A 21,084-nucleotide genomic window follows, 5' to 3' on the forward strand; every position below is an offset into this window, starting at 1 on the left:
TCTTCCCAGATTCAGAGGATTAAGGTGGGGTGTTTATGAAAAAGCAGGTATGTCCTCCCCCTTACCTCAGTTTCCCCACCTGAGTCATGGGTATGAGAGGCGCTCCCACCCCAAGGGCTGTTTAGGGGACAGAAGAGATGCTATCCAGGTGCCCTGGCGCCAAGTGGGACCCAGGCAGGTGGTGGTTACAGGTGACGTGTCCACAGGTCGGCCCGGGGTTTGGGCCAGGGCTGGCTCTGGTGGGTAGCCTGGGGCCCCAACATATTCCCACCTCATCCTCGAGCCATCTTGGGGCCAAGCCAGCCTTCTAGCCTCAGTGGGCCTCGGTTTCCCCATCCATGAAGGTAGGGCCCTCTGCCAGGGCTGTCCTTGGAGAGGAGCTGCAAGACCTGGATGAAGAGCCCAGAATAGGGAAGCTGCAGGGAGGTGGGGGCGCTCGGGCCCCGCAGCTGCCGGGACTTCTGTCAGGTTATGCTGTTGGTACCAGTGCCAACTGGACATGGCTTCTGCCACAGGGAGTCACTCTCTGTCCCCAGGGGGACCCTACTCTCCCAGAGAAAGGGGAACACCAGGGTGAGACTTTAAGAGCTGATTCTCGGGGCACCTGGAGGGCTCGGTCACTTAAGCATCCGACTTCGGCTCAGGTCATGATCTCCTGGTTCATGGGTTCAAGCCCCATATCGGGCTCTGTGCGGACAGCTCAGAGCCTGGAGCCTGCTTCGGATTCTGTCTCCCTCTCTCTGCCCCTCCCCTGCTCACGCTCTGTCTCTCTGCCTCTCAAAAACAAATAAAAGCATTTTTTTTTAATTAAAAAAAAAAAAAAAACTTTCTCAAACCTAAGGGGGGAATTTTTTCCATTGGAATTCACTGGAATTTTGGAAGAGCCTTGGGACTTTCCCCCTGCATTGGCCGTGACTTCTCAGCATTCAAGACCCCCAAGAGTCTGTACCCGGGCTCCCTAACATGGGCCCAATTACCGGGAGCTGACAATGGTGGGGGAGGGGGCAGGCTCAGGAATCCAGGCTGGGACGCAGAACCTGACCGCCTGCTCTTCCTTCTCCCTCCCTCCCGGAAGCCCTCGCCTCCCTCCGTGGGCTGCGGCAATGTGGGGGCTTTGTCCACACATCTCGCCCCAAAGCCGACACCTTTCTCTTTCTCTGAGCAGCACTGATTTGGGGGAGAACAGTTTCAAACCCAGCTCAGCCACCACTCAACTTGAGGAACCTTGGACAAGTTGCTTCTCATTCCTCAGCCTCACCTGTAGCACAAGGGAATTGCTATCTATGTCACAAGACTGTTTTGAGTACCTGCCGAGTGCCCAGCACGTGGTGGGCACTTGCTACATCGTTGCAGTGATGCTCGCCTTAGGATGGGGTCTTTCCGGGTCTGGGCACCTCTGTGGCATCTGTCTGGCCCTACTGTGTGAGGTCATCATCCCCCGTGCCTTTTTGGCCTTCCCTAAGCTTCTATCCATTATACTACAGATGCTATGACTGATGAGGTGCTGGGTGGGGTGGTGGGGGGTAGGGTAAGGAGGGAACAGGTGAGACAGATGTGGAGGAGGCAAGGGCATCCCCACGGGGTGGGGTTGGGAGAATGGGCTGGAGGGCCCACGCTGGGACTCGGTCTCACCGGTTTGGGGAGCTGGCCTGGCAATGGGGAGACGCTGGCATCAGGGAGAGGCGGGAGGGGCTGGTGGCTGCCTAGGAAAGGAGAGCTGAGTAAGGGACACGGGGCTACAGGGCCTGGGCAACAGCCTGGACGTGGGGGGAGCACCTAGGCAGGAGCTGGGGACATCCCCGTCACACACGCACTCTGTCTCGCCACCACATGCTCAGAGAAGCCACTCTCAGACGCACACTTCGACACACACAACACACGTCTTAAATGGCCACCTCTCAGGTCTCCCCTTCCCTCCTACCCAGCTCTATTTTCCTGTCTTGATTTATCAGACTAATCATGTAACTTATTTATTATAACACCTATTGCTTATTGCATAGCTCCCTGCTGGAACACAAGCTCCATGAAGCCAGGGTGCTTGGCCTGCTTGGCCCACTCTTGCATGCCCAGCAACCTACAGTGGGCTTAGCACATACTAGGTGCTCAATAAATATGTGCTGAGGGGCGCCGGGGTGGCTCAGTCAGTTGAGCGTCCAATTCCTGATTTCGGCTCAGGTCATGATCTCATGGTTTATGAGATCGAGCCCCGTGTTGGGCTCTGTGCTGACAGTGTAGAGTCTGCTTGGAATTCTCTCTCCCTCTCTCCGCCCCTACCCCACTTGTGCGTGCTCTCTCTCTCAAAATAAATAAACTTAAAGCAAATAAACGTGTGCTGAGTGAGCAAACCCCTCTAGAAACACATTCATGAATGTGCACGCTCATGTGCAGAAATAGTCACCCCCCAAACTGCCACAGACATTCTCAGACACAGGTACACAGGCTCACAGGCTCACACCCAGACCCACACGTCCACGCAGCACACAAGACACAGACCTTCTCGCTCCCCAACACACACCCTTTCAGACTCACACCCAGCTGTCCAGATTCCAAAGCGCCTACTCACAGCAGGCACGCTCCAGCGCATCCCAGCTCCCCTCCTCCGCAGTGCCAGCCCCAAGGGCAGCCCCTCCCAGAACCAGGGGGCGGGGCCTCGGTGGAAGCTGACAGCACAGCAGCTAGAAAGGGGTGGGGTGGGGCAGGGCCACCCTGGCACCCGGGAGCTCTGAGGAGACGCTGCCACTTTAGACCCACCTACGTGGAGAGAAGGGAGTGAGGTCACCGGTGCCCTCAGCCTTGACCCAGCCCTGCTCCAGCCCGACTCTGGCCTTCCTGTCTTTGTCTCCACCAAAGACCCAGGGGAGGGGTTTGGGGTGAGGCAGAGAGTCCTCCCGGGAACAGAGATGGGCAGGGCCCAGAACAGGTCCCCTGGCCCATCAGTAGGGAAGGCAGGGGTGTGGGCAGTGAGAACTGGGCCTTCCCAGCATCAGCTCCACCCTCCAGTAGCAAAAGAAGCCTCCTGCAGCACCCTGCCCCCGGGGGGCGCCCTGAAAACATGGGGAATCGGGCAGAACTGTTACCTGCCTTGTCCTGGCCCAGGGTCCCTCTCCAGAGAGGCCCTTTTTGCCCCCACCTTCCCACTGTGGAACATGGGGAGAACGCTGGTGAGTCACAGCGCCGAACAGCCACCTGAAATCATCCTTACCTCTGCACCTCAGGACTCTCTGCCCCCCTGGAGCTGAAGCAATATTGGGCAAGAGGATCTGGCAGTCCCAATGCCACCGTTAGGTCTCATGTTATCAGACTGTGTCCTTAGGGCCCCTCTGGCTGTTCCGATGGAGCCTCAACCTCTGCTGAGGAATGGGAGAATGGGCACACAGCAAGGCAGGGCTTGCTCGCTCAGACCCTAGAGAACCTGGGTCAGTAAATGCCTGAAAGTAAAAACCGGAAGTAAATGTCCTTAGCCCCCTCCCAATGCTCACCACACTCCCTGAGGGGAAGTAAGGCTGGACTAGGAAAATACAGCACAACCCATGTTAGAAATCTGAAACCATCTTCCAGGGATCAGGAAAGGAACTGTGTGCTCACGCCCCCTGGTGGCAGATCTGCAATTGCACTCTGCTCTCACAACCACCCAGGGTCCCCCCGAGGCCAAAACTGTGCCTTTGGCCCCCTCGCCCACCACTTATTTACAGATGAGGGGAGATGGACGCAGAGGGAGGCAAGGAAGGATCTGCACCCTCAGCCCAGGGGAAACTGGAACCCAGGTGCTGCAATTCATTCAACAAGAAACTTTTATTGAGCACCCACTGCCAGCGTGCCAGAAACCGCTGGACTCCTGGTCCAGTGCTCTTCGTGACACTGGCTGCCCCTCTGCTGTCTCTGAAATTCAGGCTGAGACCCCAACTTGGAGGAGCAGGAACCTTCTTCAGGAGACTGTCCGGGTGAGGAGAGCCCTGGGGAGGAGGAAGGGCCATCAGCAGCTGTAGCACCACCAACTTGGGGTCCAGAGACCCAGAGAGGAGACAGGAGGGACCCGGGGAGCAGCGCTCACAGGTGGGACCGGATGGGGCCTGGTCAGCTATGTCCATTTTACATTTTTAATAAATAGTTCTTGCTGCTGCCCAGGCTGGTGAGGGTGGTCCCATTGGGCCCAGGCTTCCCCAGCAATTCAAGGGTGCAAGGGTAGCTCTCTTCTCATGCTAGTTCAGGCTCCAGCTCTGAAAAGGAAAGGAGGGAGCACCAGGTTAGTCCCCCCACCCACTCCCAAAGAGCATCTGGGGGCTGTCCTAGGGGCAAGGGGGCAGGCAGGAGTGAGGCTCCCTAGGACAGGTCTCAGCTGGTCCCGGCTCTGAGAAGGATGCCACCCCCTCACACATAAAGTGGGACAGGGTTGGCTAACAGGCTAGAAGCCCCCCGAGGCGGGAGGTCCTGGTGCTCCGACTGCCTCTGCAGCCCAGTATGTGGATCCTTCTGTGGCCAACCTCCATCCCAGGTCGCATCCCCACCCTCCACCCCGACTCGAGTCACTGACCGGCCTCTGCCTCATCACCCTTGGCATCCGGTTCCTGCCACCAGTCAGCATAGATGCCCTCCTCGTAGTCCCCCTCCCCCTCGAACTCGGCATCGGATGGGGGGTCCTTGGGCTCCACAGGTGGCACTGTCTCTTCCAGCTCCATCTACAGCAGCCCCAGGGTAGGGAAAGAAAGGAGGTCACAGCAGGCACAAACCCAGACTGGCTCCCTTCCTGGCCGAGGGGCCCCCCATCCCATCTCAGCCCCCAAAGCCCCTCCTTCCCCAGTCTCAAGATCCCACACAGGACTGATCTGAGGGTTTCTCCCACAAGGTCCCATTCCCAAACTGCCACTCCCCGCGCCGATGTATGGGGCTCCCCCGACAGAGAGTCAATGTTAGCGTGAGCACTGCTTTCTCCAAGGCCATCCTTTTGAGCATAAATTCCATAGCCATAGCGGATGCTGCTACTCCCTGCATGCTGTCTGCTCATGCAATTTCTTGGCCAGAAACACGGTTGCCCCCCCCACCCCCACCCCGTGCCTGGATCGCTCTCGTTGACTCACCAATGCCAGGCATCAGCTCCAGGATTCAGCCCTGGCCGATGACCCTGGCTGGATCTGGAGCCCTCCTCTGGTGCCCCGTGCTGACCTCTCCCGAGCACTGTGTGTGCCTCCCCAACTAGACTGTGAGCTGCTTGAGAAGGGGACTGTACCTTTTCATCAACTTACCCCAGCCCCACACACTGTCTGGCAAACAGCAGGCCACAAATAAGTGTAATCAAAATGGCCACCATTCACCGAGCACCTGCTCTGGGCCAGCTCTGGGGAAGATGCTTTCCATACTTGATCTCATTTCACAGTCACCACAATGCTGCGACACCGGCATCACCCTCCCCATTCGAGATGCAGGAACCGAAGTTCAAGAGCTACCTAAGACTTGCCTGGAGGCTGCCCAGCTGGTAAGCAGAGGGGCCAAGTCTGGTTGTCACCAAAGCCGGGGTGCAAACAGCATAGCCCCTCCCCCTATGCGTGATGAGTGGGGGCACGGGTGAGTGAACAAAGTGGGGGATGGATAAATCAATAAGCGCCGAACAGCCACACCTCACAGAAATTCGGGACTCCCAAACCCTCATTCAGGATCAAGGGATCACACTTCAGTCCTTCCTTCCTGGCACCGGCATTCATTCATTCACTGGTTCATTCAAACTCAGTTTCCCGGTGCCAGCTCTGGGGCAGGCGCTGTGGAAAAGCTGGGAATAACCTGGTCCCCCAACCCAAAGCACGAGCCTCTGAGAGACTGGCTGGAGAAGGGATGGATCAGGGCTGCAAGTAACTCCGGGGCCAGGGAGGCACAGAGGGTCACAGTTGGTGTTGCAAGCCCAGAAGGCAGAGCCAGGACATGCAGGGAGGGCTTCCCGGAGGAGCTCCCACTTGAGCTGGGCTGGGGGAGTTATGTGGCAACATTCAGACACGCAGAGAAGCAGAGCATGAGAACACTGAGTGGGGAGCAAAGAGCAGGTATAGATAAGGGGCAGCTGACTGCCCAGAGGTAGGGCCGCGCTTTGGCACAGAGGCCCTCCAGGAAGAGATCAAGGGTCCCCACCATGGCCCAGCCTAGAGAGCAGGTGGCCACTTACCTCATCGTCTGGCTGCAGGTACATATGTGCGAACTCCAGCAGTTCCCGAAGCTCCGCTGTCTGATTGTGGTAGAGCGTGGCTTCCTGAGAGGAAGGGGGGGAAAGTGAGGTAAGCCAGAGCCTGCCGCCAGATGGTAGAGGAGCCAAGTTGGGATCTGGGTCCCCCCCCCCCCCGCCCCGCACGCTTTTTCAGCTCAAGGAGCAAGGAACAGGTATCAGTCACATGCTGACTGAAAAATCATAGCTGTTTGGAGAGGTTAGGGAGGATTGGGAGGGCTCTGTTAGAAAGAGCTCCTTAATTGATTAGCAATGTCTGTCACTAGTAAGGAAATCGAGGGTGGCACCATGTGCCCCATGGCTGCCAGTCTTGCCCTAGATTCCCGGGGGTTTCCTTAGTGGGTCCAAGCTAGGGAGTCCCTGGGAAGGAGGGCAAAAGCCAGCAGTGAGAGTGGTGAGGGTGGGGAGGGGAGCAGGTGGTAATGGACGGGTATTTTTGCACCTCCCACAGCCTGGGCGCTGTGCTACCATTCTGTAGGTGAGGCAACGTATTCAGCAAGGATCAGTAATGTTCCCAGGCCCGTTCAGCAGGTGGGGCTGGCTTTGAACCCAGGACTCCAATCACCACCCATAGTCTTTCTTTTCACTTCCCACCCTGCCTTCCAAAGAAGCCAGGATTTTTTTTTTTTAAAACCACCTGTCCCAAGAGTGCCTCCAAAGGCAGTGCCCACCTCCCGGGGCTGGAAGTCCTCCTCCTCCAGGCCCCAGCGAGCCCGGTGGAAGCGGTAATACACCAGGTTCTGCTGCATGACACTGTCGTCAGGGTCGAAGAGCATGTAGCTGGCGGCGCTGCGGGCGGCCTGGCGCACGTCATTCACTGTGGGCAGGACAGGAGTGAGGAGTAGCCCCCGCACTTCCCCGCCTTCAGGGACAAGCCCTTCCTAGACCGTCCCCCTTTCCCAATTCAGTCCAGTGCTCCTGGCTCCCCAGCTGTCCCCCCCTCCCACAGTATCTTTTGGCCCCTTCACCCCACCCAAATGATAATGCAAGCTAGAATGTACTGGGCACTTACCACGTGCCAAGCCCGTGTAACTCATTTAAGCCTCACCATTATCATCATCCCCAATATACAGACAAGAAATCTGAGGCACAGAGAGGTTAGGTAAACTGCTCAAGCTCACACAGCTGGAGAATAATGGCACTTGAGAATGAGAGCCCAGCAGCCTTGCCCTCAACCTCTTCACCATCGGACCCATGAATGGTCTCCTGGCCCCTTGGTCCTTAGCTCCTCCACTCCCACCCCAGCCTCCATCTGAATTTTGGCAGCTCTGCATGGCAAGAACTCTGGAGTTCGTCAATCCCGGCCCCCGTGGATGCCAGGCTCTCCCCCAGACGAGGAGAGCCATAAATCCTGGTGCTACTTTTCATTGGCCATGTGACTAATGGCCCCTTGAGCTCTATGAGCCTCAGTTTCCTCATCTGAAAAATGGGTCCCGTAATGTCAGCTGCAGGGGATGGGTGAAAGCACCAAGTGAGATCAACAGATGTGGTAGGCCTTTGTAACCTGTCAACTGTGGTGGAGTCGTTGGCTACCCATTTACCCAAGAGGTTTCTGAATTCTCCTAAGGTTGCTCTTTGTTCTTTCCCCTCCTCTCACCTGTTTGCCACCCCCAGCCTTCCCTGCTGTCACGCAGGGTCCTCACATATGAGGGACGGCTCCCCACGACCCTGTAACACTCTCAGGGCAATGCTTTCTCTTCCCCCGCCCGCCCCCCCATCCCAAGCCCACCAGGATGCTCACACTTGTAGTAGGCAAACTGCAGGTAATGATACATGGTGGCCACGAACTTCTCCACGAAATAGCCGCCCACGTTGGGGGTCAAGTTGGCCTCACAGTCCACCTTGCACTGCAGGGACTCTGCAAAGAGATCTAGGGGGTGGGAGGCAGTGGTGAGGAGCTGGTGCCTGCCCAGCCGATGCCACCACAGGAGATAATGCCAGTAAAGACTTGGCTCAGGATACAAAGGGCAGTGCTGAGGGCAACTACTGTGGCCTGGGCCACCTTACCACCCCCGCAGCTCAACCCCCACCCCAAAACCGGAGGGAGTTGGGGCATTCTGAAGCAGATGAGGTTTGGAGGTGGGAAGCCTAGGTAGAGAAGCTCAGGAGAGTTCTTTCTGTCCCCGCTGAGGCACCCCGTGGTCAGGGATCCCTAACCAGGTGCGATTTCTGGCCACAAACTGCCTTCTGTACACACCTGCTGGGCTGTTTCTGTACACATGACCATGGCACCTTTGCACCTGTACTGCTCTCCGCCTGAGGACTGTGAAACCAACGTCCTCAGGCCTTTTTGGGATGTCACCACCTCTCTGCACCAACGCCTAGCACCTTGGACACTCAGGACTGTAGCCTTTCTCACTGACTGAAGGCTCCCAGGGCAGGGATAACACCTTACTTCTGTGCACCTCCCAAGAACCTCCTGGGTGCTCCATACACGCGTATGGGATGAATACTTACACGTTAAGAGGCCTTAGGAGTGCTGGGAAGCAGGGCCCTGTGGGTGAGAGGGTCACCCACAGGGATCTGGAGGGGGAGGGGAATACCTGCTATGGCCGGGTAGAAGTCCTTGAAGTCCACCTGCTCGTGGGCCCCCTCGCAGCCAGCCAGACACCGGGCAAAGACGGCCAGGTACTCAGCCAGGGCCCGCTCCATGTCCTCGGTGCTGCTGCGGAAATCTCCGCTGTTGTAGAGCTTCACAGCCCTGAGGAACACGGCCTAGAGGGGTGCGTCAGAGGGGTTAGGGAGACCCCAACACCTCCCCTCCGGTACAAGCCCCGCGGGGGGCGGGGGGACGGTGGTCAGGAAGGAGCGTCAGGGCCAGTCCTACCCCTCCAGCCCACCTCATAGGGCTGCGCCTCCAAGTCCGTGAAGGGCTCCTCGGCGGCGTCCAGCAGCCCCCGGTAGTAGCTGAGATACTTGGCGGTTAGCTCGTGCTTCGGGTTCCTCTGGAGGAAGGTGTAGGCCGCGGCTGCCGCCTTCTCCAGCCGGTTAGCCTGCGGGACAGGGACAGAGAGGGTCGGAAGGGCCAGAGATCGAAGCCCTGAGTGCACAGGGCTGTCCTTGGTTGTGCGATCGATGCTGCTCCGAGACCGGACGGAATCAGATGCCGGCTCCGAACGACGCGCCCCAGCTGCGTCCAGGAGACGAGGCGGGGCAGGGGGCGCCAGGGGCGAGGGGCACCCGGCCTAGGGGGGCGAGGTGGGACGGTGGTTCCAGGACCGGGGGCGCGGCGGGGCTGGAGGAGGGCGAGGCAGGGCGGGAGGATCCGGGAGTGGGGGAGCCCGGGTGGGGCCGGTGGGTCGCGGGGGTGGGGGTGGGGGGCGCAGGGGAAGGCACCCACCTTGAACAGCGCGTAGTGCAGGTACTGGTAGGGCAGGCGGCTCTGGAAGTCGCGCAGCAGCTGCCGCGGCGGGTAGGGCACCTGGAAGGCGGGCAGCGTCCGCTTGCAGCGCCGGAGACAGGCGGCGCGTTCCAGGACGTGGCCGAAGAGCCGCAGCTCGCGGGCCCACTCGTCGCCGCGGCCGCCGTCGGGGCCGGGCTCGGGCCCCGGGAAGGAGGCCGCGGGCGGCGCAGGGCCGCTGCAGTTGGCGTGGCAGAAGGCCTCGCTGTCCCGCAGCAGCCGGTGCAGCCGCAGCGCCGCCTCGAGGTAGCGCGCGCTCTCGCGCCAGCTCTCGCCCTCGTACTGCTCGAGCGCGTGCCCGTAGGCCGCGGCCAGGGGCATCAGGTCCTCGGGCGGGAAGCCCCGGAAGCTGTACTTCTCGTACTGCCCCGCGGCGCTGCCCAGCAGCAGCCACAACAGCCCCCACGCCGCCCGCCCCATGGCCGCGCCGCGCCGGCCGGCTCTCCCGGGCCGAGGAGGCGTCCAGGCCGCGCGGGCGGGCGGGGGCGCCGAGGGGGCCGGGCGGGGGCGCCCGCTGGGTCTTAGCGCCGGGCAGCGACGGCAGGAGGGCGGAGTCGAGGTCTGGGTCAGCTCTCCCGAGGGGCACAGGGCCCACCGGGGCCCTGAGGCCCCTACGTTGGCCGACCTCCTGCCCTTTGAGGGGGGGGTCTTCCCCTTGACAGATGGTAAGTGGGTGGAGGAACGCTTCCCGCAGGGAAGGGGACCCGCAAAGCCCCTCCCCACGCAAAGACAGTCCCCCACCTTAAGATCAAGACATTGAGGGAGCGCCGCCTCCACCACTCTGCCCAAACCTTGGCATCTGGTCTTCTTTCCATTACAGAGTCCCTCCTGCTCCTTCTCCGCCCCTAGCCCTGAAGCAGTCACTTCTAGTGTCCCTCCGCTCCAGTCCGCGACTCGGAGGCGCACTCCTGGTTTCACCCCGCACACATCACTCTCGCTGCCGCCCACCTATGTCCATCCCTGCGCGGGATCTTCCTGACTGTCCAGCTTTTGCGGGACCACGCAGCTCGATCCTGGAGAGGCCATCGCTGAGACAGTGGGGATGTGGGGCGGGGGGAGTACCGAGACACCCCCTCAGATTCTGGAGCCTCACCAGCCACCTCGAGAGGCCTAGATTTGGGGGGGAGGCCAACGAAAGAAACAAGGGATACTTCAGTCCGGCTTTAGGACCCAGGGGTTCGGGAAAAAAAGACACTGAACTTTTTTTTTTTTTTCTTTTAATGGGGGTCAGCTCCAACTTCTCCGCTTTCCCGAACCTCCCTCCCAGGCTAAGGCCCCAGGACGCTGAGCCCCGGGAGATAGGGAGGAGGGGGGGGGATCTGGATCTGGAGTTCTTTGTGGTGCATTCCTGGACTCCCACACTCAGCCTTGCCCCCTCCTCCCATTCCACCCTCCGTCCTCCGCCCCGCCAGCTCTTTCTCCCCTGCCCCCATTCCACGTGGACTAGCCAGGGCGGGGGTGGGGACCAAGGACAGGAAGGGGGGGAGCCAGCTACGGGAGGAGGGGGAAAGGAGGTTGTCGGCGGCGACTCCCTCGCTCGCCCTCACTGCCCGCGGTCCCAGCTCCAGGCACTATGTTCCGCACGGTGCCCCCCAGCCGCACCTTCCTCCGGCTCCCCCTGCTGCAGTTGTTGCTGCTGCTGGTACAGGCAGTGGGGAGGGGGCTGGGCCGTGCTAGCCCGGCCGGGGGCCCCCTGGAAGATGTAGTCATCGAAAGGTACCACATCCCCAGGACCTGTCCCCGGGAAGTGCAGATGGGGGACTTTGTTCGCTACCACTACAACGGCACTTTCGAGGATGGCAAGAAGTTTGACTCCAGGTAATGGGTTGGGTGCCCTCAGACTCGCCCCTCCCCTTGGGGCCAGGCTGTCTCTATTCTGGGGATCCCTAATTGCCCTTTTAGGATGTGTCTGCATCCCCTACTTACTCCATGATCTCCTAAACCCTAACACAGCACCCTGAGGCTGGGGGCTCCCAGACATCCATCTTCCCAAAGATTTCCCTGCCCTTAATTTCAAACCCTCACCTCTTAAAGGACCCCAGTTTCTTTCACGACAAACTCCCCACATTCCCCAGTGTTTGATGATCAAGGTGAACTGCTCTATTTACTCAACAGTGCTTTATTTAAAGACATGGCAGGGAGGAGGTTCTGGTCCCCAGCGTTGGGGGGAAGGGCATGGTCCCTGATGCATGTGAATCCTCCAGTGGTCTTAGCCTGGGACCCCCTCCCTTTCCACCCGGGCTGAATCCCTTCTGGTTCCAGCCCCAGGTTTCAGTGCCTTTGTAACCAGAGAAGAGTCAATAGAACTTTTTTGGAGGCGGTGGGGGTTATAAGCAACCAGCATGTTAAAGAAGGGTGAACATTGTAAGACAGCAGGACGGATCTAGGAGTGTAGGGCATAGCTCCGTGTAGGACAGATAGGGACCCTATCTGTCTACGTGTCACATGGCTGGGCATTGCCCCCCTGGGCTCCCGGAGGGTTCTCATACCTCCCTCTCTGGGTCTCCCTGCACCACCGCCCCCCCACCTCCCTCCATCTTAGCTCTACCAGGCCAGTGCTGCCACCCATCTTGCCAGGCTTGGGGTTTGAAGGATGGGGTTCTGATCCGATCAGGCCTTTTAGTCTGCTCTGGCAGGTCACTTTTGTTGGTGGGGGCAGGGCAGGGCTGTTCGGTTAAGCCTCAGGTCCCAGTCACCTCATCCTTAGAAGTCAGTCCCTCTTAGGCCCTTTCCCAAAGCACACAGCTCAGCCCACGGGAAATTAGCTTCCATGGCTTTGGAAGGCAGGCAGTGTATTAAGAACATGAACTCCAGAGTCCAAGACCTTGGGTTCAAATCCAGCCAATGACCGTGGACAAGGAATTAGGCCTCTTTAAGCCTCATGTTCCTTATCTGAAAAAATGGAGATGAAAAACAATCTGGAAAATTAAATCCTCCCTTCCTAAGGCAGATAATAGGGCTTAAGCAAGATGATGAATGAAAGAACTTCACATAGTGCCTGCAAATACCAAGGCAAGTTCAGGGAACATTAGCCTTGACTCTGAGGAGGACTGGGTGCCCTTATCATGTTTAACTGGTAGGAACTTTGTGCAGTGCTTGGGCCCTCACAAGAGCACTGTGAAGGAAGCAGCTCAGTGGGCAAAATGAGGTGTGGACAGTGGCCAGAAGCACCGCCCAAGCCAGGGAGGGGTTGGGAGCAGGGGATGACTTCCTTGGTGGGACTCTAGGAGCCAGACTGGCCCCAGTTTGTGCAGTGCTGAGCTTGGAAGACTTTCCTAACCCCTTAACCCCTTTGATCAAAATGAAAATCTCTCAGGGTGCCTGGCTGGCTCAGTCAAAAGAACATGCATCTCGGGGCGCCTGGGTGGCGCAGTCGGTTAAGCGTCCGACTTCAGCCAGGTCACGATCTCGCGGTCCGTGAGTTCGAGCCCCGCGTCGGGCTCTGGGCTGATGGCCCGGAGCCTGGAGCCTGTTTCCAATTCTGTGTCTCCCTCTCTCTCTGCCCCTCCCCCGTTCATGCTGCGTCTCTCTCTGTCCCAAAAATAAAAAAAAAAAAAAAAAAAAAAAAAAAAAAAAAAAAAAAAGAACATGCATCTCTTGATCTTGGAGTCATGAGTTCGAGCCCCATGTTGGAGGTAGAGATTACTAAATAAATAAATAAATAAATAAATAAATAAATAAACTTGAAAAAAAATAAAATAATTTAGGGGTGCCTGGGTCAGTTAAACATCCAACTTCAGCTCAGGTCATAATCTCATGGTTCGGTTCTTTTTTTTTTTTTAACGTTTATTTATTTTTGAGACAGAGAGAGACAGAGCATGAACAGGGGAGGGGCAGAGAGAGAGGGAGACACAGAATCAGAAACAGGCTCCAGGCTCCGAGCGGTCAGCACAGAGCCCGACGCGGGGCTCGAACTCACGGACCGTGAGATCATGACCTGAGCCGAAGTCGGACGCTTAACCGACCGAGCCACCCAGGCACCCCTGAGTTCTTTTTTTTTAATGTTTCTTTTCTTTTCTTTTCTTTTCTTTTTTTTCATTTTTGAGAAAGAGAGGAGCGCAAACGGGGGAGGGGCAGAGAGAGAGGGAGACAGGATTTGAAGCAGGCTCTGTGCTGAGAGCCTGTCGCTGTGGCTGGGCTCCAACTCACGAATCATGAGATCATGACCTGAGCCGAAGTCAGAGGCTTAACCGACTGAGCCACCCAGGCGCCCCTCTTGGTTCAGTTCTTGCAGAGCCCTCTGCGGATCTTCTGTCTCCCTCTCTCTCTGCCCCTCCTCTTCTCCACTCCCCCACTCTCACATGTGCATGTTCTCTCAAAAATAAACAATTAAAACAGTAAAAAATAAAATAATAGAAACAAATTTTAGGGGCGCCTGGGTGGCTCAGTTCGTTGAGCATCCGACTTGGGTTCAGGTCATGATCTCACGGTTCATGAGTTTAAGCCCCACGTTGGGCTCTATGTTGACAGCTCGGAGCCTGGAACCTGCTTTAGATTCTGTCTCCCTTAATCTCTCTGCCCCTCCCCCATCTGTGCGCACTTTCTCAAAAATAAATAAACATTAAAAAATTGTTTTAAATACAAATCTCCCATCCTCCCTTAACTTCTGAAAACTTAAAACTGTAGCTAAAAGCAAATAAAAGCCTGGCGTGCCTGGGTGGCTCAGTTAGTTGAGCCTCTGACTCTTGATTTGGGCTCAGGTCATGATTCCAGGGTTGTGGGATCAAGCCCCACATCAGGTTCTGCACTGAGCTCCTGTTTGAGAGTCTCTCTCTCTCTCTCTCTCTCTCTCTCTCTCTCCCTCTCCCTCTGCCCCTCTCCCCAGCTCTCTCTCTCTAAAATTAAAAAAAAAAAAGCCAATAAAAGTCAAGAGATACAAACTTCCAATTATAAAATAAATAAGTCATGGGGATATAATGTATAGAAAATAGTATTGTATTAACTTTGGACAGTGACAGATGTTAACTACACTTATTATGCAATAAGTATGATCTCGTATGTAAATGTCAAATCACTTTATTGTACACCTGAAACTAAATCTCGTATGTCGATTATACTGCAACAAAAAGTAATAAATAGAAGTAAAATAAAATAAAAATGAAAGCCATGGCAATTTTAGAATAGGCCTTTCCAAAATTGGAAACCAATCCCTACCCTCAGTCAGCTCTGCTTCCCCCTCCTTTCCCTGGAAAAGCCATTGGTGCAGTGGCACAAACACGGAGTTGAGCAGACTGCATATTAGCTGTGTGACCTTGGGCAAGTCATTCAGTCTCTTGTCTCAATTTGTGTCATAAGAAAAATGAAAACAGGGACACCCAGGTGGCTCAGCTGGTTAAGCGTTCAACTTCAGCTCAGGTCATGACTTGTCTGTCAGCCTGGAGCCCACTTCCGATCCTCTGTCTCCCCCTCTCTGCCCTCCCCTGCACACGCTCTCTCTCAAAAATGAATGTAAAATTTTTTTTCAGAACAATGAAAACAATAATGCCCATTTCACAGGGGAAAGGATTAAGTAGGTGATTGTAAAAGAGGCTAAGCATTTATCTGGCACATCGTAAATGCTCAATAAATGCTCCCTTCCCCTTTAGGCCATACTTAGCACCCCTTTGCTGTCAGCAGATGGTGGTAGCTCCCAGGCCTGCACAGCCCTCCCTTATCCCCGGCAAATAAAAGCTCCTGGCCTCCTGGGGGACTCCTCTTGTGTAACAGCCCATCTTGTTACGGTGGGAGTCATGGCTGACCTAGGGGGAGGCGTGAAGACGAGACAGGAGCATGTGGACCTACACCTGTGATAGGGAGAGGGATTGAGTGTGTGTGTGTGTGTGTGTGTGTGTGTGTGTGTGTGCGCGCGCGCGCGCGCCTGTGCATGTATGCGATCAAGGCCCGAGGCCAGTGTCTCCCATCTGTTTCCGCTCTCCCCCAGCTATGACCGAAGCACCTTAGTGGCCATCGTGGTGGGCGTGGGGCGCCTCATCACTGGCATGGACCGAGGCCTCATGGGCATGTGTGTCAACGAGCGGCGACGCCTCATTGTGCCTCCCCACCTGGGCTACGGCAGCATCGGTGTGGGTGAGAAGGGTCGGGGCACCCGCACGGGGATGGAGGAGACAGGAGTCAGAATCGAGGACCCCAGGGCCAGAAAACTGAAGCGCAGAGCAGGAGAGCGACTTGCCCAAGGTCACACTGAATATGCAGTGTGGATAGTGGCAGGTCTGGGACTAGAATTTCAGTCCCCTGGCCCTGGAGTCGGGGGAAAGGCGATGACAGGGCCCTGGGTGGGATCCAAGCTTGACTAGGGAGAAGGGGCACTAGGAGTGGTGGAGGGAGGGGCCAAGCTGGACATTCAAATGTCCATTCCACCCACCACCCTGGGGCTGCAGCAAATGTGGTCCTGCCTCTGATACGAGGGAAGGGCTGGAGGGAGTCCTGGGGCCCTAGGGACTGTGGCATGGCGAGGGGTCTGGGGGAGCTGCACCGAACGTGAGCTGTGGCTGCTGGACCCTCACAGCGGGGCTCATTCCCCCGGATGCCACCCTGTACTTCGATGTGGTCCTGCTGGATGTGTGGAACAAGGCAGACACTGTGCAGGTGAGCACCTTGCTGCACCCAGCCCACTGTCCCCGCACGGTCCAGGACAGCGACTTTGTCCGCTACCACTACAATGGCACGCTGCTGGATGGCACTGCCTTTGACACCAGGTGAGGGCCGGAGGGAGTCCTGGGGGGCTGGGGACTGTGTGGCGTGATGTGGAGGGTGTCCGGGTCCCATCCGGCCTCTCCCATCTCCAGCAGCATCACTTCTACCTCATTCTCTGCAGCTACAGTAGGGGAGGCACTTATGATACCTACATCGGCTCTGGCTGGCTGATCAAGGGCATGGATCAGGGGCTGCTGGGCATGTGTCCTGGAGAGAGAAGAAAGATCATCATCCCTCCGTTCCTGGCCTATGGCGAGAAAGGCTATGGTGAGGGCAGACAGGGACTCGGGGATTCCTCAGAAGAGGGCTGCCGTATACAGTTGTTCAGGCTGTGTACTGCACAAAGGCACTCAGCCAAGGAGGCAAGTAGGGTAGGGGTGAAATCTAGCTCTTGGTGGTGATCTCACTAAGAAGGGGTGCTTTATTCTGATTCACACAATCATTTAGGATGGGCTGGTGGTGGCCCGGGGGAAAATCCAGCTCATGCCTTACAGGGAGAGCAAGACACAGGGCTGCTGAGGGTATGGAAACGTCTCTGGAGAGCAGAATTAGCACCTTTTTACAGGGTGCCCACATGGGCCTTCCTGAGTCAAGAAGGAGCCCTGGTTTGCTCTCCAGTTGTACCACTTGTATGGTTCAAGTCTATCCCTTCCCCAGGGACTGTGATCCCCCCACAGGCCTCCCTGGTCTTCCACGTGCTACTGATTGATGTCCACAATCCGAAGGACACCGTCCAGCTGGAGACACTGGAGCTACCTCCTGGCTGCGTCCGGAGAGCTGTGGCCGGAGACTTCATGCGTTACCACTACAATGGCTCACTGATGGACGGCACCCTCTTTGATTCCAGGTGTGTGGTTGGTGGGGGGGAGGCGGGAGGAAGGCCCAAGAAGCTGAGGCGGGATCTGGGGTCACCCGGGCCGGCCGCAGCTGGAGGTGGCTCCATCCTGCCTGGAAGGGCAGGGGCTCCTTTGACCCCCTGGCCCGCCCTCCCCGCCCTGTATTGCAGCTACTCCCGCAACCACACCTACAACACCTATGTGGGGCGGGGCTACATCATCCCAGGGATGGACCAGGGGCTGCAGGGCGCCTGCATGGGGGAGCGCCGGAGGATCACCATACCCCCCCACCTCGCCTATGGGGAGAACGGGACTGGTAGGCATGTCCCTGTTCTCGCGGTCACCGTCTCGGCAGCTCCACAGATTGCTCCCCGACCTCCCCAGCACAGGGCCGGTCCAGCCACCACTCTGCCCCTCTTGCCTCGAAACCCATCACCCACCCACCTTTTGCCACACAGACTCCATCCTTTTCTCCAGGGGCCCTCCCCTCACTTCTCCCTTCTATACTGGAGAAGGGCAGCCGACTCCTGAGCTGGGGAGGCGGGGGTGGCTATGGGAGGACAGAAACAGTGTAGCCCTAGGAAGCAAAGAAACCTGGACTTGACTTATGCTAACTTGGATGTAAATTGAAAAATAAATAAGTTAATAAAAAAGAGAAAAGAAAGAAAAAGATGATTGAAAAAGGAAAAGAAAAAAAAAAAAAGAAAGAAAGCACCTGGACTTGAGACCCAGCTCTGCTGGAAGCCTCAGTGTCCTCACCTGTAAAATGGGACTAAGGACATTGACCAACAGGGTAAGTTACTGGGAGGTTGCGAGATGATGTGTGTAAAGGGCTTTCTAACTGGCGTGGCCGTCCCCTCCCCTCCCCTGCCCCTCGCCCCCACAAGAGGTACTGAAGAAGAATTGACCCTGGGGACGAACACCCCATCCCATCCTCGTTGGAAAACACAGGGCGGGGAAGGTGTAGGGGCCTCCGTGGAGGCCTGAGCAGCCCCTCCTGGATTCTGAGCCGATCCACTCCCCGTTCTGGCCCCAGGAGACAAGATCCCTGGCTCCGCGGTGCTGATCTTTGACGTCCACGTCATTGACTTCCACAACCCTGAGGATCCAGTGGAAATCAAGATACTGTCCCGGCCCCCTGAGACCTGCAACGAGACCGCCAAGTCTGGGGACTATGTTCGCTACCACTACAACTGCTCCCTGCTGGATGGCACCAAGCTCTTCTCCTCGTGGGTCCGGGGCGGGGCCAGGGCTGGGCAGGTGGGTGGGCCCAGGCGTGGGGAGTCCCCGAGCACCTCCACTCGTGCTTCCCCCATAAGTTCCCATCCAGCGAGCGTGGGGTGGGGCACGAGGAGCTGAGACTCTTTACTGGCGGGACTGGAAGGGTGAGGCTGGCAGTCTGGAGGTCTGTTTGTGGAGGGGAAACCAAAGCAGGGAGAGGGGAGCCCTCCAGGCTACACTTCAGGGGCAGCGGCAAGACGGGGAGGGCGCCCCATCTCTGAACTGTCGGTCCCACGCTCTGCTGTGTGGGGCGGGCACCAGAAGTGACTGGGAAACGGGGAGGGCCGGGCTCGCTGGGGTGTGAACCTGCCTGGGACAAGGATGGGTGCTGAACTGGGAATCTGCTCTCCCCCCGCCCCAGCCACGACTACGGGGACCCCCAGGAGGCTACCCTGGGGGCCAATAAGGTGATCGAAGGCCTGGACACGGGCCTGCAGGGCATGTGTGTGGGAGAGAGGCGGCAGCTCGTGGTGCCCCCGCACCTGGCACACGGAGAGAGCGGAGGTGAGGGGCAGACTGGTCCTTTGCCCCCGCCCGCCTTGGGCCTGGGCGGTTGGTGGGAGGAGTGAGGGAAGCCTTCCCAACGGTTCTGTAAACATCCCGTGTGCCCAGTAGGGGAAACTGAGGCGTGTGGGCTAGGGAGCACACTGGGCTCAGACCCCGGCCTGATCGGGACGCTTTCCTTCTGTCCTCCCTCCCTCCAGCCCGGGGTGTCCCGGGCAGCGCAGTGCTGCTGTTTGAGGTGGAGCTGGTGTCTCGGGAGGAGGGGCTGCCCACCGGCTACCTGTTTGTGTGGCACGAGGACCCTCCTGTCAACCTGTTTGAAGGCCTGGACCTCAACAAGGATGGCGAGGTCCCCCCGGAGGAGGTGGGTGAGGAGCTCACTCCGTGCGGTCACCCCAACAGAAACCACCACCCCGTGTGGTGGCATGAAGCAAACACAGTCTATGTCTGTTGTCCTCTGTGCCTGTTTCTGCCCTTGCGCTGGGTCACTGCGCCTTAGGTCCCCTGTCCCTGCCTCTTCTTCATGCAACCTACCCCACCCCCCCAATGCTGCCTGTCCTCCACACCCACCCTCTGCCTGGGCCCCACCCGGGCCCCCAGCACCTGCTCTTCTCTCCTCTGTGCCTCCCTGTGCCCCAGGGCCTTTCCCAAGGCCACCCACCGCCACTCAGGCGAGACCCTCACTCCCCTCTCCCCTCTCCCCTTGGCTGTCTTGGCTCCTAGTTCTCCGCCTTCATCAAAGCTCAAGTCAGTGAGGGCAAAGGACGCCTCATGCCTGGGCAGGACCCAGAGAAGACCATAGCAGACATGTTCCAGAACCAGGACCGCAACCAGGATGGCAAGATCACTGTTGAGGAGCTCAAACTGAAGTCAGACGAAGACCAGGAGCGAGTCCATGAGGAGCTCTGAAGGGCAGGGGCCTGGGCCCAAATGCAAAGGCCCACTTCTCGGGGTGGGGGGCGGGGACAGTGGGCGGTGGGGCTGACCTTCCAAGGGTCACCCTCCCCTGTGCTGGCATGTTGGCTGGGAGGTCAGAGATGACTCTGGTCTTGCCACCAGCCCGAGAGTAAAATCCACAGCACAGACCTCTATTCAGGTTTTCTCTTCCCACCCCACACCCCTCACTTACAAGTTTTGGAGTCACAAAGCCAATCCGGTGATTGGTGGAGTCTAGGGGCTGGATGGGCCACTGCTGGCCCCTCACCCATACCTCCCCTCCGCATCACCGTACAATGAACATGGCCAGCAGCCGAGCTCACCATTTCATTTCCCCAAGCTTCCCTTTTATCTGTACTTTTCCTTGCCGTCCCCAAGCACCCCCCCTACAGCCCCCATTTCTGTGTCAAAGCAGCTCCCAGGAGCATGAACCAGGACTGTCCAGACCCTCAGCCTTCCTCTCTCAGCTCTGGCTGGCTTCTAGGAAGGGCCTCCCCCCTTTCCTGTTCCCCCACACCTATCCCATCCCCCCTCACTACACCCAGTAGCGGCTGAAGGCCCCTGGGGTGCTGCAGTCAGGGCTGGGTTTGGCGTTGCCTTTCATCCCTAAGGAAAGCTGCTTTCTCGAAGGGACAGAGAACCGGAAGAGTAGGAAGGGTAACTACTGGGATGGGTCTTAGGGCTATGAAATCCTTGGGAAATCCTGGTTTCAGGGCAGAGTTAAACTTGGAAGAGGGGCTTGTTTGGGGTGACAGGGGAGTGGACAGAGCTCTGCACACTCAAAAGGCTAAATTGGTGTCAGATCCCTTTCTCCTTTGTGCCAAATAAAAGACTAAACCAAACACCTCAGGCTGTGCTCTTTCATTGTGTGTATGGCGGGGAGGCCCTCAGACCCAAAGATTGGGGAAGAAAGGGGAACAAAACGGGCCGTCTCTTCATACCTCATCAGCTCAAGATACTGTGTCCCTCGGTCTCAGCCTCCTGCCTCCTGAGGCCTAACCGGGGCCCTCCCCAAGGAAAGGGACCCCCAGTCTGCCGGAGGGAGGGTGCAGAGTGGGCATCTACAAAGGGGCCTGCCAGGAAGGTGTGGAGAGATGATCCGGGTCTCCTAACCATCCCAGCTGAACAAAGAGGCGGTCCCTGACCTCAGACATGACTCAGGGGTTAGATCAAACCGCACAGGTCAGAATCCTCTCTTCCATGTAAACTGGTTCCAGTACTCAGCTATC

General features: G+C 57.6%; 2 protein-coding genes across 3 annotated transcripts; one reads left to right on the plus strand and one right to left on the minus strand.

The window, feature by feature from the left end:
* Nucleotides 1-3,773: 3,773 nt before the first annotated feature.
* On the minus strand, nt 3,774-10,094 carry P3H4 (prolyl 3-hydroxylase family member 4 (inactive)). 2 transcript variants are annotated; one of them, XR_014136081.1, is made up of 9 exons: nt 9,546-10,094; nt 9,046-9,198; nt 8,749-8,920; nt 7,947-8,075; nt 6,877-7,022; nt 6,149-6,232; nt 4,532-4,676; nt 4,052-4,217; nt 3,774-3,953 (listed from the first exon to the last, which is right to left on the minus strand). XR_014136081.1 is itself a non-coding variant. In XM_081791295.1 (8 exons), the coding sequence occupies exons 1-8, from the start codon at nt 10,023-10,025 to the stop codon at nt 4,195-4,197; spliced, it is 1,332 nt and encodes a 443-aa protein (XP_081647421.1). In that variant the 5' UTR covers nt 10,026-10,094; the 3' UTR covers nt 3,774-4,194. The 2 variants fall into 2 exon arrangements, 1 of the variants encoding a protein (XP_081647421.1); XM_081791295.1 differs by having other exon boundaries at nt 3,774-4,217.
* Nucleotides 10,095-11,079: 985 nt separating this feature from the next.
* FKBP10 (FKBP prolyl isomerase 10) lies at nt 11,080-20,697 on the plus strand. The gene is made up of 10 exons (XM_081791294.1): nt 11,080-11,423; nt 15,526-15,671; nt 16,111-16,300; nt 16,420-16,565; nt 16,956-17,145; nt 17,305-17,450; nt 18,171-18,363; nt 18,777-18,919; nt 19,120-19,283; nt 19,643-20,697. Exons 1-10 carry the CDS (start codon nt 11,179-11,181, stop codon nt 19,826-19,828), a joined length of 1,749 nt encoding a protein of 582 aa, XP_081647420.1. The 5' UTR covers nt 11,080-11,178; the 3' UTR covers nt 19,829-20,697.
* Nucleotides 20,698-21,084: the final 387 nt, after the last annotated feature.

This window comes from Panthera onca, chromosome E1, assembly GCF_046562875.1.
Source record: "Panthera onca isolate mPanOnc1 chromosome E1, mPanOnc1 haplotype 2, whole genome shotgun sequence".
Classification (NCBI taxonomy): Eukaryota; Metazoa; Chordata; class Mammalia; order Carnivora; family Felidae; genus Panthera; species Panthera onca.